This window comes from Salmo salar, chromosome ssa12 (assembly GCF_905237065.1).
Source record: "Salmo salar chromosome ssa12, Ssal_v3.1, whole genome shotgun sequence".
Lineage (NCBI taxonomy): Eukaryota > Metazoa > Chordata > Actinopteri > Salmoniformes > Salmonidae > Salmo > Salmo salar.
Window position 1 is genome coordinate 90,881,285 of NC_059453.1, and position 15,815 is coordinate 90,897,099.

The 15,815-nt window shown below is 45.6% G+C and overlaps 1 protein-coding gene across 1 annotated transcript in view; it reads right to left on the reverse strand.

Moving 5' to 3' along the window:
* The window catches only part of LOC106566119 (neurexophilin-4-like), an 85,239-nt gene extending 77,054 nt beyond the window's left edge, over positions 1–8,185 (reverse strand). Inside the window, exon 1 of the mRNA XM_014133970.2 lies at positions 7,348–8,185. Coding sequence (XP_013989445.1) covers positions 7,348–7,404 — 57 coding nt within the window. The 5' untranslated portion in view covers positions 7,405–8,185. The remainder of the gene's footprint in view (positions 1–7,347) is intronic.
* Between the last annotated feature and the right edge of the window lie 7,630 nt (positions 8,186–15,815).

Genomic DNA, 15,815 nt, shown 5'->3' on the forward strand with positions numbered 1-15,815 from the left:
GAGGGCTTTGGTAGACAGCAGTGACTAATGTAAATACAGTACATTGTCCTAACCTAAATGTGGATTAAATTGTCTAAAAATGAACTGGGATTAGGAAATGAATAATTGTTTTACCTACGTGTGCTAGCCAAACAAACAAACAAAAAACTGTCTGAATATCTGTGCCATTTCCTGGTGTCTATGGTTTGATCTGGCCAAGGGAAGTGAATGCTGTTTCAGAGTGAATAAACCAGCTATGATAGATACACACTAGGCATAGATAAATAGATACTTACTGGTTTGGTGTACCAGTAATGTGATTGCTTTTCTCATCATAATGCAACAGATTACACAAGAGATTATGGGTTGGTTAACATGGAATTTGTCAGATTAGGAGATAGGGGGACCGATTGTAGATCATTCTAGGTTTTTGAAAATGGGCCGGGTGAACACACAAATATTTGCCATATCACCTGGCAATGAGTGAAACAGTTCTACTCGATCTGCTTGCTCTACCATCTGACAGGAAATGGACTGAGCATGTGCTTCAGACTCTCTGTCACAAATCTTTTTAAAAATAGTACAAATAGTATTTATTGAACCTATTTTTTTAGTTCCTCAAAAAGAGAGCGTCTTGACTGGCTGCATCACCACCTGGTATGGCAACTGCTCGGCATCTGACCACAAGGAGCTACAGAGGGTAGTGTGTTCGGCCCAGTGCATCACTGGGGCCGAACTCCATGGCATCCAGGACCTATGTACCAGGCGGTGTCAGAGGACGGCCCTAGAAATTGTGAAAGACTCCAGCCACCCAAGTCATAGACTCTTCCCTCTGCCACCGCACGGCAAGCGGTACCAGAGTGTTAAGTCTGGGACCAAAAGGCTCCTAAACAGCTTCTACCCTCAACCCATAAGTGTGTTAAATAGTTAAATAGCTATCAGGACTGTACCCACACACTGGACTGTACCCACACACTGGACTGGACCCACACACTGGACTGTACCCACACACTGGACTGTACCCACACACGTGTATATAGTCAAGCTATCATTGACTTGGTACTGGTACCCCATGTATATAGCCAAGCTATCATTGACTTGGTACTGGTACCTCATGTATATAGCCAAGCTATCATTGACTTGGTACTGGTACCTCATGTATATAGCCAAGCTATCATTGACTTGGTACTGGTACCTCATGTATATAGCCAAGCTATCATTGACTTGGTACTGGTACCTCGTGTATATAGCCAAGCTATCATTGACTTGGTACTGGTACCTCGTGTATATAGCCAAGCTATCATTGACTTGGTACTGGTACCTCGTGTATATAGCCAAGCTATCATTGACTTGGTACTGGTACCTCGTGTATATAGCCAAGCTATCATTGACTTGGTACTGGTACCTCATGTATATAGCCAAGCTATCATTGGCTTGGTACTGGTACCTCGTGTATATAGCCAAGCTATCATTGACTTGGTACTGGTAACTCGTGTATATAGCCAAGCTATCATTGACTTGGTACTGGTACCTCGTGTATATAGCCAAGCTATCATTGACTCGGTACTGGTACCTCATGTATATAGCCAAGCTATCATTGACTTGGTACTGGTACCTCATGTATATAGCCAAGCTATCATTGACTCGGTACTGGTACCCCGTGTATATAGCCAAGCTATCATTGGCTTGGTACTGGTACCTCGTGTATATAGCCAAGCTATCATTGACTTGGTACTGGTACCTCGTGTATATAGCCAAGCTATCATTGACTTGGTACTGGTACCTCATGTATATAGCCAAGCTATCATTGACTTGGTACTGGTACCTCATGTATATAGCCAAGCTATCATTGACTTGGTACTGGTACCTCGTGTATATAGCCAAGCTATCATTGGCTTGGTACTGGTACCTCGTGTATATAGCCAAGCTATCATTGACTTGGTACTGGTACCTCGTGTATATAGCCAAGCTGTCTTTGGCTCGGTACTGGTACCCCGTGTATATAGCCAAGCTATCATTGGCTCGGTACTGGTACCCCTTGTATATAGCCAAGCTATCATTGACTCGGTACTGGTACCTCGTGTATATAGCCAAGCTATCATTGACTTGGTACTGGTACCTCGTGTATATAGCCAAGCTATCATTGACTCGGTACTGGTACCTCGTGTATATAGCCAAGCTATCATTGACTTGGTACTGGTACCTCGTGTATATAGCCAAGCTATCATTGACTTGGTACTGGTACCTCGTGTATATAGCCAAGCTATCATTGACTTGGTACTGGTACCTCGTGTATATAGCCAAGCTATCATTGACTTGGTACTGGTACCTCGTGTATATAGCCAAGCTATCATTGACTTGGTACTGGTACCCCGTGTATATAGCCAAGCTATCATTGACTTGGTACTGGTACCTCGTGTATATAGCCAAGCTATCATTGACTTGGTACTGGTACCCCGTGTATATAGCCAAGCTATCATTGACTTGGTACTGGTACCTCATGTATATAGCCAAGCTATCATTGACTTGGTACTGGTACCTCATGTATATAGCCAAGCTATCATTGACTTGGTACTGGTACCTCGTGTATATAGCCAAGCTATCATTGACTTGGTACTGGTACCTCATGTATATAGCCAAGCTATCATTGACTTGGTACTGGTACCTCATGTATATAGCCAAGCTATCATTGGCTTGGTACTGGTACCTCATGTATATAGCCAAGCTATCATTGACTTGGTACTGGTACCTCGTGTATATAGCCAAGCTATCATTGACTTGGTACTGGTACCCCGTGTATATAGCCAAGCTATCATTGACTTGGTACTGGTACCTCGTGTATATAGCCAAGCTATCATTGACTTGGTACTGGTACCCCGTGTATATAGCCAAGCTATCATTGACTTGGTACTGGTACCTCGTGTATATAGCCAAGCTATCATTGACTTGGTACTGGTACCTCGTGTATATAGCCAAGCTATCATTGACTTGGTACTGGTACCTCGTGTATATAGCCAAGCTATCATTGACTTGGTACTGGTACCCCGTGTATATAGCCAAGCTATCATTGACTTGGTACTGGTACCCCGTGTATATAGCCAAGCTATCATTGACTCTGTACTGGTACCCCGTGTATATAGCCAAGCTATCATTGACTTGGTACTGGTACCCCGTGTATATAGCCAAGCTATCATTGACTTGGTACTGGTACCTCGTGTATATAGCCAAGCTATCATTGACTTGGTACTGGTACCTCGTGTATATAGCCAAGCTATCATTGACTTGGTACTGGTACCCCGTGTATATAGCCAAGCTATCATTGACTTGGTACTGGTACCCCGTGTATATAGCCAAGCTATCATTGACTTGGTACTGGTACCTCGTGTATATAGCCAAGCTATCATTGACTTGGTACTGGTACCTCGTGTATATAGCCAAGCTATCATTGACTTGGTACTGGTACCCCGTGTATATAGCCAAGCTATCATTGACTTGGTACTGGTACCCCGTGTATATAGCCAAGCTATCATTGACTTGGTACTGGTACCTCGTGTATATAGCCAAGCTATCATTGACTTGGTACTGGTACCTCGTGTATATAGCCAAGCTATCATTGACTTGGTACTGGTACCTCGTGTATATAGCCAAGCTATCATTGACTTGGTACTGGTACCTCGTGTATATAGCCAAGCTATCATTGACTTGGTACTGGTACCCCGTGTATATAGCCAAGCTATCATTGACTTGGTACTGGTACCTCGTGTATATAGCCAAGCTATCATTGACTTGGTACTGGTACCTCATGTATATAGCCAAGCTATCATTGACTTGGTACTGGTACCCCGTGTATATAGCCAAGCTATCATTGACTTGGTACTGGTACCCCGTGTATATAGCCAAGCTATCATTGACTTGGTACTGGTACCCCGTGTATATAGCCAAGCTATCATTGACTTGGTACTGGTACCTCATGTATATAGCCAAGCTATCATTGACTCGGTACTGGTACCCCGTGTATATAGCCAAGCTATCATTGCTCATTGTGTGTATTTATTCCTCGTGTTACTATTACTTTTCTATTATTATTATTATAAAAAAATATATATTCTGCATTGTTGGGAAGGGCCCGTCAATCAGCATTTCACTGTTAGTCTACACCTGTTGTCTACGAAGCATGTGACCATCAAAATTGGATTTGATTTGATGATGATTCTATTTAGTTTAGTCACCTCTTTTTGGAGGGTGCCAAAGAGAGAGAAAAAACGGTTACAGAGATGCTAATCGAAGGAAAATAAATGAATAAAAAACACTGCAATTAAGGCTGTTCACTCCTTTTAATATCCCCGGGGGTTCAGGCAGCTAGTTGTTTTATAAAGCTGATAAACAGATCAGGTGAGATGATACCTTGTTGAAAGAAAATCAGGTCTTATTTCTGAATAGTATTATTATTTTATTGTTTATCTGTCTTGTGTAGTGTTAGATGTTATCTACTATTTTATTATGTCATATTAGATATCTACAATGAAAGGGTAATGACATGTAATAATAATAATAATCATCATATTTTAATACTACACATAAAATATTTAAAAATATATAATTCCAGCTTAGCCGATAAGGTTGAAGCTCAGGGTGAGTTTGAGGATGGGCTGATGGCCGATGGGCTGTTTTACATCCACCATGAACAGTTTTTGATTATCCCTCTTCAATGCTCAATGCTTTTGCAGTGCCTGGAGACGAAACACACTTTCTCCTTCTCTCCTTTCATCGCTCGTTCACTCTATCCATTCTCTCCTCTCCGTTTCCCCTCCTCTCAGCTCTCAACTCTAACTTGTGGAATACTCACAGAGCCACAGGCTAATAATAATACATTCATTTCACCCTATCAATTATTAAATGTTCCCTATACAGATAAAAGAGTATTGTTTCAAGGCACATAATTACATTATGGTTGACACACTCCAACATTAACACAATTCAAGCCTTGCACTTCATTTGGATTCCGATGTAAGAGGAGGGTACAGGGAGATAAACGCCGACATTCTGTACATTACCTTGGAAATAATGGACAACACATTTTTATTCATACTTTCTCATCTTTTGGATGCTAGAGATGCGACCCAGTTGTTCGTTCGATTAGTTTGATATTTATGGAAGCAATCCAGTCGTTGGTTCTTTATGTTCCATTGCCATGCACGCTGGCAACTTTCTTTACCCTTGCTTGCTAGCTAGCCAGCTAGCTACGGCTAACACAGTCGCGACCTCTGCAGCCATAATAACAGCAAAGTAGCTGTTTTCTATTGATATTAATTTGGATAACAATAACATGAGCTGATAATGACAATGAGCTGATAATGACAATAAGCTGATAATGACAATGAGCTGATAATAACAATGAGCTGATAATGACAATGAGCTGATAATGACAATGAGCTGACAATGACAATGAGCTGATAATGACAATGAGCTGATAATGACAATGAGCTGATAATAACAATGAGCTGATAATGACAATGAGCTGATAATGACAATGAGCTGATAATAACAATGAGCTGATAATAACAATGAGCTGATAATGACAATGAGTTGATAATAACAATGAGCTGATAATGACTTATTTTGCCTGACATAGCTTGAAGAAGTTTCCCTTCCCGTCAGGACACTCGACACCGCTCATAACAAGTAGATCACATTGCATATCAAACACTAGGCTAGAAGCTAGCTAAACCGTTTGTTGTTAACAATCCTAACAATATGACAACCAAGCAAAAAAAGATCAGTTGCTGAAAACAGCTGGTCAAACTAGAAACACATGGGAGGATTTGACAGCATAGCATCACTTGTTTCATGACTGCAACATTAGGAACCAGAGAAATTCATGTTCATCACTCACCCCGTTAAGTCATCAGAAGCTCCAAAAAAAAAAGATCTGCAAAAAAAACATCTATGCTAGCTAGCTAAGCTTTTTCCTCATTGGACCTGCATTTACAATGTGTCCAATTTCAGTTTGTGTGGTTGTTGGTTTAGCTTTCTGTAACTTTGTAGCAAGTACAGTCTGCATGTGTAGGTAAATATTATTGGTTATGATTGTAAGGTGTCCCGATATCTTTTCCAACGGTCCCATTATCTGGTTTTAATGTCCATTCTGGAATGCTCTTCTAACCAATCAGAAATTAGTATTCAACAATGCTGCAGTATAAATGAATAGTGAACTGTTTCAGTTTGTATTCAAATCTTCTAAATAATTAAGTGTGTCATCTGTCACAATAGCTGGTGTAACCTCAATCTGCCAGATGACAGGATGTTTTTAGCACTCCGACATATCTGAGGAGTACACCACTGGAGGCTGGAGAGGGGAGGACGGCTCAGAATAATGTCTGGAATGGAGCCAATGGAATGGTACCAAACATGTGGTTTCCATGTGGTTGATAGCATTCCATTTACTCAATACTGCTGCCTCCACTGCAGCTCACATGTCTGTAAGCACACACACACACACACACACACACACACACACACACACACACACACACACACACACACACACACACACACACACACACACACACACACACACACACACACACACACACACACACACACACACACACACACACACACACACACACACACACACACACACACACTATAATAAATTCACAAACTCTTTGCTTAGTATAGTGATGTTGAGATAAAACATAAAACAAGCTGAGGGCATGTTTAACTTCTGAAGAAGAAAAAAATCCAAGGAAGTTGCTGCGAGCGCAAATAGATAAATAGATAACGGGCGGGATGCTTAAGTGGGGGGTAAGGGAAACGCTCAGACGGCATAATTGAGTCAGCAAGGCGCGAGGCTAGTTATGAACTCATAAGAGAATAGAAATTGGAACGCAGGCAGGGTAGCGCTGAATACATGAGATGTGACACACTCACTGTGCACATTCCTTTAGTCCCGAAAACATCAGCTCACACCTTTTCTACTGAACTGGGAAAATACTATTCTCGGAGAGATACTGCTTCATCATGAAATACAAGGAACATGTCAAAACCTCGCAATAACTTGACAAAAGTTTATTTGAGTTAATAAAAAATAGAGACTGATCGTCCATCATCACATGTCACAGGTGGAATGTCCAATAGGCCTATAGCCTAATGTATCGTATTCTCTAGTATATTTAGTTGGAGTTGAGTCCAATATTTATATTGTATCTTACCAGAAAAATGGTATCGTGCTTTAGGAGTTCAGTTCCTTGTTGGAGGTTTTGGTTACTCTACAAATGAGTGACTAGCCTATCGGTTACGTTTTCTAAACACAACATGTCTGTTATTCAGTAGCTTACGGTTCAGTAACTTTCCATTTTCTCTTACCTTTCGTAGAACGCACTGGGCGAGGATCACAACGGTCCAAACGAGCACCTTCATCATCGCAGCACACCTTCCGTCGCGGACCACCCTGACACTACGAGTCTCCTTGGGTTGACATACACACAGCAGCAACGGTGCGCAGGGATCACAGCTTCACACAATCCAACACAGAGAGGCGAGGCAGACACACAGGGAGAAAAAAGGAATGTCCCCCCACCCCCCCAAAAAAGTTTCTATGTAGGTATTTTTCTCTCTGTCTATTTCACCGTGTTTTCGATACCGATAATTAGTTGTAGGTTTATCGTTTCCGGTCCGTTTCGTTTCTGAGAGGCATATCCATAGTTTTGAACGATGGATACTATTTGAGGACAGAAGTCGGGAAGTTTGCGCGGGGAGACAAAGTCACCTTGGCAGGAAGAGAACGTTTATCAGAATGAAGATCACGAATCACAAGAGCATCTCCTGTACCACTCACAGCTGAGATGTTGGTTTAAGAGAAAATGTTTTTTTGTTCCTCCTCTCTCTCTCTCTCTCTCTCTCTCTCCCCCTCCCTCTCTCACTCCTTGTCTGCGCGTAAAGGCGAGCGCCTAGCACAATTTCCTGGCGCCGTTCAGACGGACCTCTTGACAAGACAGGTACGGTTTCTTCTCCTCTCTCACCTCACCTGTATTCTCACCTCAAATACAACGCCAGTATCAATACTGATCCACTGTCTATTTTGTACTCTCCATCTCTGAAAAACACATCATTATCCTAAACGTTTCCTGAATGTTGGTAGAAGTAGGTAAAACAAATATATATCTCGTACGTTTAATTCCCCTGCTATCTAGCCTACACATTTTCTGTTCAAATACTTTTAGAGGATAGGCCTCACCTACTCTTCGGTTTTTCACACGCCTGTAGTCATCATGGAAGCGAAGAGATGCCGAGGAGGTATGTGCAAACGGGCTGTTGTGTTCTTGCTCATCAGTATTCTAGATGTTTGCAGTCAGCAAGATCACGATATTCTAATTATCTCTCAGACCTTAACTCCTGTTTGACACTACTCTACATATCTGTAAACTGTAGCAATTATTCAAATTACACACGCTAATAATAAAGCAGGCAGAAATGAGCAACACAGTAACGCTAAAGCAAGCAATTAGGCCTAATGTGAACGTTTATATTTCAGGCACTATACGATCATTCGTTTGAGTAGAACATGTGAGATAAGAAAGATGAACAGTCTGTCTTCTCATTCCTTTCTATTGCTTAGCATCACCTAGGCCTGCTGTCTTATCCTCAACAGCCATCTCTCTCTCTCTCTCTCTCTCTCTCTCTCTCTCTCTCTCTCTGTCTCTGTCTCTCTCGCGTTCTCTCTCTCTCTGTCTTGCTCTCTCGCTCTCTCTCTCTGTCTCTCTGTCTCTCTCTCTCTCTCTGTCTCTCTCTGTCTCTCTCTATTTCTCTCTCTGTCTCTCTCTCTTTCTCTCTCTCTCTCTCTCTGTCTCTCTCTGTCTCTCTCTCTCTCTGGTGTTATTAATTGTTGTTTGTCTAAATAAATGGGTCACCTTCTGAAATACAAATAACTACTAAGAAAATTATTTATCTTTATGGGATGACACAAAACAAAAAAAACAAGAAATACAAATTTCAGTATCTGGCACCACAAACGTAAAACAAAAAACAATCTTCAAATATCATTACATTTCAGGATAGTTTTTTTTTTACATTTATTTACCTTTCTTCAAGATAAACTAGTGTGTGATGTTAAACAACATGAGAAATATGTATTTAGGCATGTACAGTGTTGTTTTAAAAGGCTGGAACAGGAACTCCACAGGGAGGATGATCCAAAACTCAGTTGTCAGTAAACCCTTTTTAAATATGAATGTTCCATGGATATATTAGAGTGCGATGGCCCCAGATCTCTCTGAGTTTCCAGCCAACCCACAGCTGTTCTCTGTGTTACCATCCGTGTATCTATTAGCACACACACACACACACACACACACACACACACACACACACACACACACACACACACACACACACACACACACACACACACACACACACACACACACACACACACACACACACACACACATGCATGCAGACATGCACACAAGGCACACGTACACACACACACACACACACACAGACGCGCACACACACACACACACACACACACAAACACACAAACACACACACACGCACACACAGACAGACGCATGCCTTAAAGACACTTTGTCATTTTACAATATTGATATGTAGGGTCTTTGATGAACGTTAATCATTTGTGGCCTATGTGCTACTATTCCTTGGTGACTGTGAAGCAAATCATGTCTCGATCACTCAAAGCAGTCATGATCTAGTTTTTATGAACTCATACCCCAGCCGGGGGCCCTCTGGCCAAAGTGTACAGCATGTAGATATACTATCTGAAATGACACCCTATTCCCTACACAGAGCATTACTTTATACCAGGGCCCACAGTGCACTATATAAGGAACAGAGTGCCATCTGTGCAACCTGAGCTACTGTAAGCACAAGAGGAACCGCATGTGTAACAACTCACAGATGGAAGGGACAGACTGACTGTGTGATATCAATTATTTTATTTCAGGAATGTGTAGTCTAACAATGTATTTTGATGGATCTGTTGCTTGACTGTGGTAGCGGATAATGCCAGTGCCTCTTCACACTGAACATGTGTCTTTTTACTGCCCCCTTGTGGAGGAAAGGAACAATACATAGTAGAGGAGATGATTATGGAGCTGTAGAGCTCATACCCTTCAACACTGTGAGAAAACAACAAACACAGGGTTTTCACACTTTTTAGCAGCAACGTTTTTATGGCAGCATTTCAATAACGAACAGCTTGAGAAGTGAGATGACACAAGAAGGAAAGTGAAGATACTGAAGTAGTTTCCTGATTAGGTTTCAATAGGCTATATCACTCACATCATCTGAATATGTCTTCTCATCTTCACTCTCCGTGATAATGGGATAAAGTGACAGACACTTCAGTGACAGACCGTCTTCTAGCAATTCTGGTCCGACTTCAAAGTAGTATGGAGAAGATATATTGTAACACTAAAGTTGTATTCCAAATGTGGTAGTGACAGACGGTGACAGAACGATCCTGATTTGACTTGAAAGTTGTATTCCAAATAACAGTTGATTGAGATGGAGTTATTTTCTGTGTTGCAGCCCTGCCGTATCTAGGCCCTACGTATTCTCACCCTGGAGTAGTCTCAATTTGCACTACGACTACGTGTTCATTTAGTCTGTCGTGTCGTTTTCTAGGGCTATAAACAAATGCCTCTTTCTTCTGTCCTTTCATCTCTTTCCCAGTCGTGCTGCATGCAAGACTACGGCCGTGCGGCTTGCTGGTTGCTTGTAGCGAGTTGCAATTATGTGATCAACATTGAAAGTGGCAGTTGAATTTCCCTCAGCTGCAGCTGTGCTCTGTAGCACTTAGTACGGCCACTACACACTGTGTTCTGCTCCTTCTCCTCTCCTCACCACACTCCCACTGTGTTCCAGTCCCTCTCCTCACCTCACCACACTACACACTGTGTTCCAGTCCCTCTCCTCTCCTCACCACACTACACACTGTGTTCCAGTCCCTCTCCTCTCCTCACCACACTACACACTGTGTTCCAGTCCCTCTCCTCTCCTCACCACACTACACACTGTGTTCCAGTCCCTCTCCTCACCACACTACACACTGTGATCCAGTCCCTCTCCTCTCCTCACCACACTACACACTGTGTTCCAGTCCCTCTCCTCTCCTCACCACACTACACACTGTGTTCCAGTCCCTCTCCTCTCCTCACCACACTACACACTGTGTTCTGCTCCTTCTCCTCACCTCACCACACTACACACTGTGTTCCGTCCCTCTCCTCTCCGCACCACACTACACACTGTGTTCCAGTCCCTCTCCTCTCCGCACCACACTACACACTGTGTTCCAGTCCCTCTCCTCTCCTCACCACACTACACACTGTGTTCCAGTCCCTCTCCTCACAAACCTCACCACACTACACACTGTGTTCCAGCTCCTTCTCCTCTCCTCACCACACTACACACTGTGTTCCAGTCCCTCTCCTCACCACACTACACACTGTGATCCAGTCCCTCTCCTCTCCTCACCACACTACACACTGTGATCCAGTCCCTCTCCTCTCCTCACCACACTACACACTGTGTTCCAGTCCCTCTCCTCATCTCACCACACTACACACTGTGTTCCAGTCCCTCTCCTCTCCTCACCACACTCCCACTGTGTTCCAGTCCCTCTCCTCACCTCACCACACTACACACTGTGTTCCAGTCCCTCTCCTCACCTCACCACACTACACACTGTGTTCTGCTCCTTCTCCTCTCCTCACCACACTACACACTGTGTTCCAGTCCCTCTCCTCTCCTCACCACACTACACACTGTGTTCTGCTCCTTCTCCTCTCCTCACCACACTACACACTGTGTTCCAGTCCCTCTCCTCACCACACTACACACTGTGATCCAGTCCCTCTCCTCTCCTCACCACACTACACACTGTGTTCCAGTCCCTCTCCTCTCCTCACCACACTACACACTGTGTTCCAGTCCCTCTCCTCTCCTCACCACACTACACACTGTGTTCCAGTCCCTCTCCTCACCTCACCTCACCACACTACACACTGTGTTCTGCTCCTTCTCCTCACCGCACCACACTCCCACTGTGTTCCAGTCCCTCTCCTCACCACACTACACACTGTGTTCCAGTCCCTCTCCTCTCCTCACCACACTACACACTGTGTTCCAGTCCCTCTCCTCACCTCACCACACTACACACTGTGTTCTGCTCCTTCTCCTCTCCTCACCACACTACACACTGTGTTCTGCTCATTCTCCTCACCACACTCCCACTGTGTTCCAGTCCCTCTCCTCTCCTCACCACACGACACACTGTGTTCCAGCCCCTCTCCTCTCCTCACCACACGACACACTGTGTTCCAGCCCCTCTCCGCTCCTCACCACACTCCCACTGTGTTCTGCTCCCTCTCCTCTCCTCACCACACGATACACTGTGTTCCAGTCCCTCTCCTCTCCTCACCACACGACACACTGTGTTCTGCTCCCTCTCCTCTTCTCACCACACTCCCACTGTGTTCTGCTCCCTCTCCTCTCCTCACCACACGATACACTGTGTTCCAGTCCCTCTCCTCTCCTCACCACACGACACACTGTGTTCCAGTTCCTCTCCTCTCCTCACCACACGACACACTGTGTTCCAGTCCCTCTCCTCTCCTCACCATATGACACACTGTGTTCCAGTCCCTCTCCTCACCATACGACACACTGTGTTCCAGTCCCTCTCCTCACCATATGACACACTGTGTTCCAGTCCCTCTCCTCACCATACGACACACTGTGTTCCAGTCCCTCTCCTCACCACACGACACACTGTGTTCCAGTCCCTGTCCTCACCATACGACACACTGTGTTCCAGTCCCTCTCCTCTCCTCACCATACGACACACTGTGTTCCAGCCCCTCTCCTCTCCTCACCACATGACACACTGTGTTCCAGTCCCTCTCCTCTCCTCACCATACGACACACTGTGTTCCAGTCCCTCTCCTCTCCTCACCATACGACACACTGTGTTCCAGTCCCTCTCCTCACCATATGACACACTGTGTTCCTGTCCCTCTCCTCTCCTCACCATATTACACACTGTGCTCCTGTCCCTCTCCTCTCCTCACCATATGACAAACTGTGTTCCAGTCCCTCTCCTCTCCTCACCATACAACACAATGTGTTCCAGTCCCTCTCCTCTCCTCACCATATGACACACTGTGTTCCAGTCCCTCTCCTCTCCTCACCATACGACACACTGTGTTCCAGTCCCTCTCCTCACCATACGACACACTGTGTTCCAGTCCCACTCCTCACCACACTACACACTGTGTTCCAGTCCCTCTCCTCACCACACGACACACTGTGTTCTGCTCCCTCTCCTCTCCTCTTCTCACCACACTCCCACTGTGTTCTGCTCCCTCTCATCTCCTCACCACACGATACACTGTGTTCCAGTCCCTCTCCTCTCCTCACCACACGACACACTGTGTTCCAGTTCCTCTCCTCTCCTCACCACACGACACACTGTGTTCCAGTCCCTCTCCTCTCCTCACCATATGACACACTGTGTTCCAGTCCCTCTCCTCACCATACGACACACTGTGTTCCAGTCCCTCTCCTCACCATATGACACACTGTGTTCCAGTCCCTCTCCTCACCATACGACACACTGTGTTCCAGTCCCTCTCCTCACCACACGACACACTGTGTTCCAGTCCCTCTCCTCACCATACGACACACTGTGTTCCAGTCCCTCTCCTCACCATACGACACACTGTGTTCCAGCCCCTCTCCTCACCACACTACACACTGTGTTCCAGTCCCTCTCCTCACCTCACCACACTACACACTGTGTTCTGCTACTTCTCCTCTCCTCACCACACTACACACTGTGTTCTGCTCATTCTCCTCACCACACTCCCACTGTGTTCCAGTCCCTCTCCTCTCCTCACCATACAACACAATGTGTTCCAGTCCCTCTCCTCTCCTCACCATATGACACACTGTGTTCCAGTCCCTCTCCTCTCCTCACCATACGACACACTGTGTTCCAGTCCCTCTCCTCACCATACGACACACTGTGTTCCAGTCCCTCTCCTCACCACACTACACACTGTGTTCCAGTCCCTCTCCTCTCCTCACCACACGACACACTGTGTTCTGCTCCCTCTCCTCTTTTCACCACACTCCCACTGTGTTCTGCTCCCTCTCCTCTCCTCACCACACGATACACTGTGTTCCAGTCCCTCTCCTCTCCTCTCCTCACCACACGACACACTGTGTTCCAGTGCCTCTCCTCTCCTCACCACACGACACACTGTGTTCCAGTCCCTCTCCTCTCCTCACCATACGACACACTGTGTTCCAGTCCCTCTCCTCACCATACGACACACTGTGTTCCAGTCCCTCTCCTTACCATACGACACACTGTGTTCCAGTCCCTCTCCTCACCACACGACACACTGTGTTCCAGTCCCACTCCTCACCATACGACACACTGTGTTCCAGTCCCTCTCCTCTCCTCACCATATGACACACTGTGTTCCAGCCCCTCTCCTCTCCTCACCACATGACACACTGTGTTCCAGTCCCTCTCCTCTCCTCACCATACGACACACTGTGTTCCAGTCCCTCTCCTCTCCTCACCATACGACACACTGTGTTCCAGTCCCTCTCCTCACCATATGACACACTGTGTTCCTGTCCCTCTCCTCTCCTCACCATATTACACACTGTGCTCCTGTCCCTCTCCTCTCCTCACCATATGACACACTGTGTTCCAGTCCCTCTCCTCTCCTCACCATACAACACACTGTGTTCCAGTCCCTCTCCTGTCCTCACCATATGACACACTGTGTTCCAGTCCCTCTCCTCTCCTCACCATACGACACACTGTGTTCCAGTCCCTCTCCTCACCATACGACACACTGTGTTCCAGTCCCTCTCCTCACCACACTACACACTGTGTTCCAGTCCCTCTCCTCACCTCACCACACTACACACTGTGTTCTGCTCCTTCTCCTCTCCTCACCACACTACACACTGTGTTCTGCTCATTCTCCTCACCACACTCCCACTGTGTTCCAGTCCCTCTCCTCTCCTCACCACACGGCACACTGTGTTCCAGCCCCTCTCCTCTCCTCACCACACGACACACTGTGTTCCAGCCCCTCTCCGCTCCTCACCATACGACACACTGTGTTCCAGTCCCTCTCCTCTCCTCACCACACGACACACTGTGTTCCAGTTCCTCTCCTCTCCTCACCACACGACACACTGTGTTCCAGTCCCTCTCCTCTCCTCACCATACGACACACTGTGTTCCAGTCCCTCTCCTCACCATATGACACACTGTGTTCCAGTCCCTCTCCTCACCATACGATACACTGTGTTCCAGTCCCTCTCCTCACCACACGACACACTGTGTTCCAGTCCCTCTCCTCACCATACGACACACTGTGTTCCATTCCCTCTCCTCTCCTCACCATACAACACACTGTGTTCCAGTCCCTCTCCTCTCCTCACCATATGACACACTGTGTTCCAGTCCCTCTCCTCACCACATGACAGACTGTGTTCCAGTCCCTCTCCTCACCATACGACACACTGTGTTCCAGTCCCTCTCCTCACCATACGACACACTGTGTTCCAGTCCCTCTCCTCACCATACGAAACACTGTGCTGCGTAGCCCTGCTTGGTTAGTGTTTAATAAAATAAAATGCTTTGGGAGAATAAGAATTATTTGAACAAATACTATATAATGTCTACATTTAGTCTCCTTCCATCATCCTAAGTCACCACTCCCAAACTGCTTCGTCATTCATGACGACATGGAATAGAAGTTGAACACTGTTCTCGA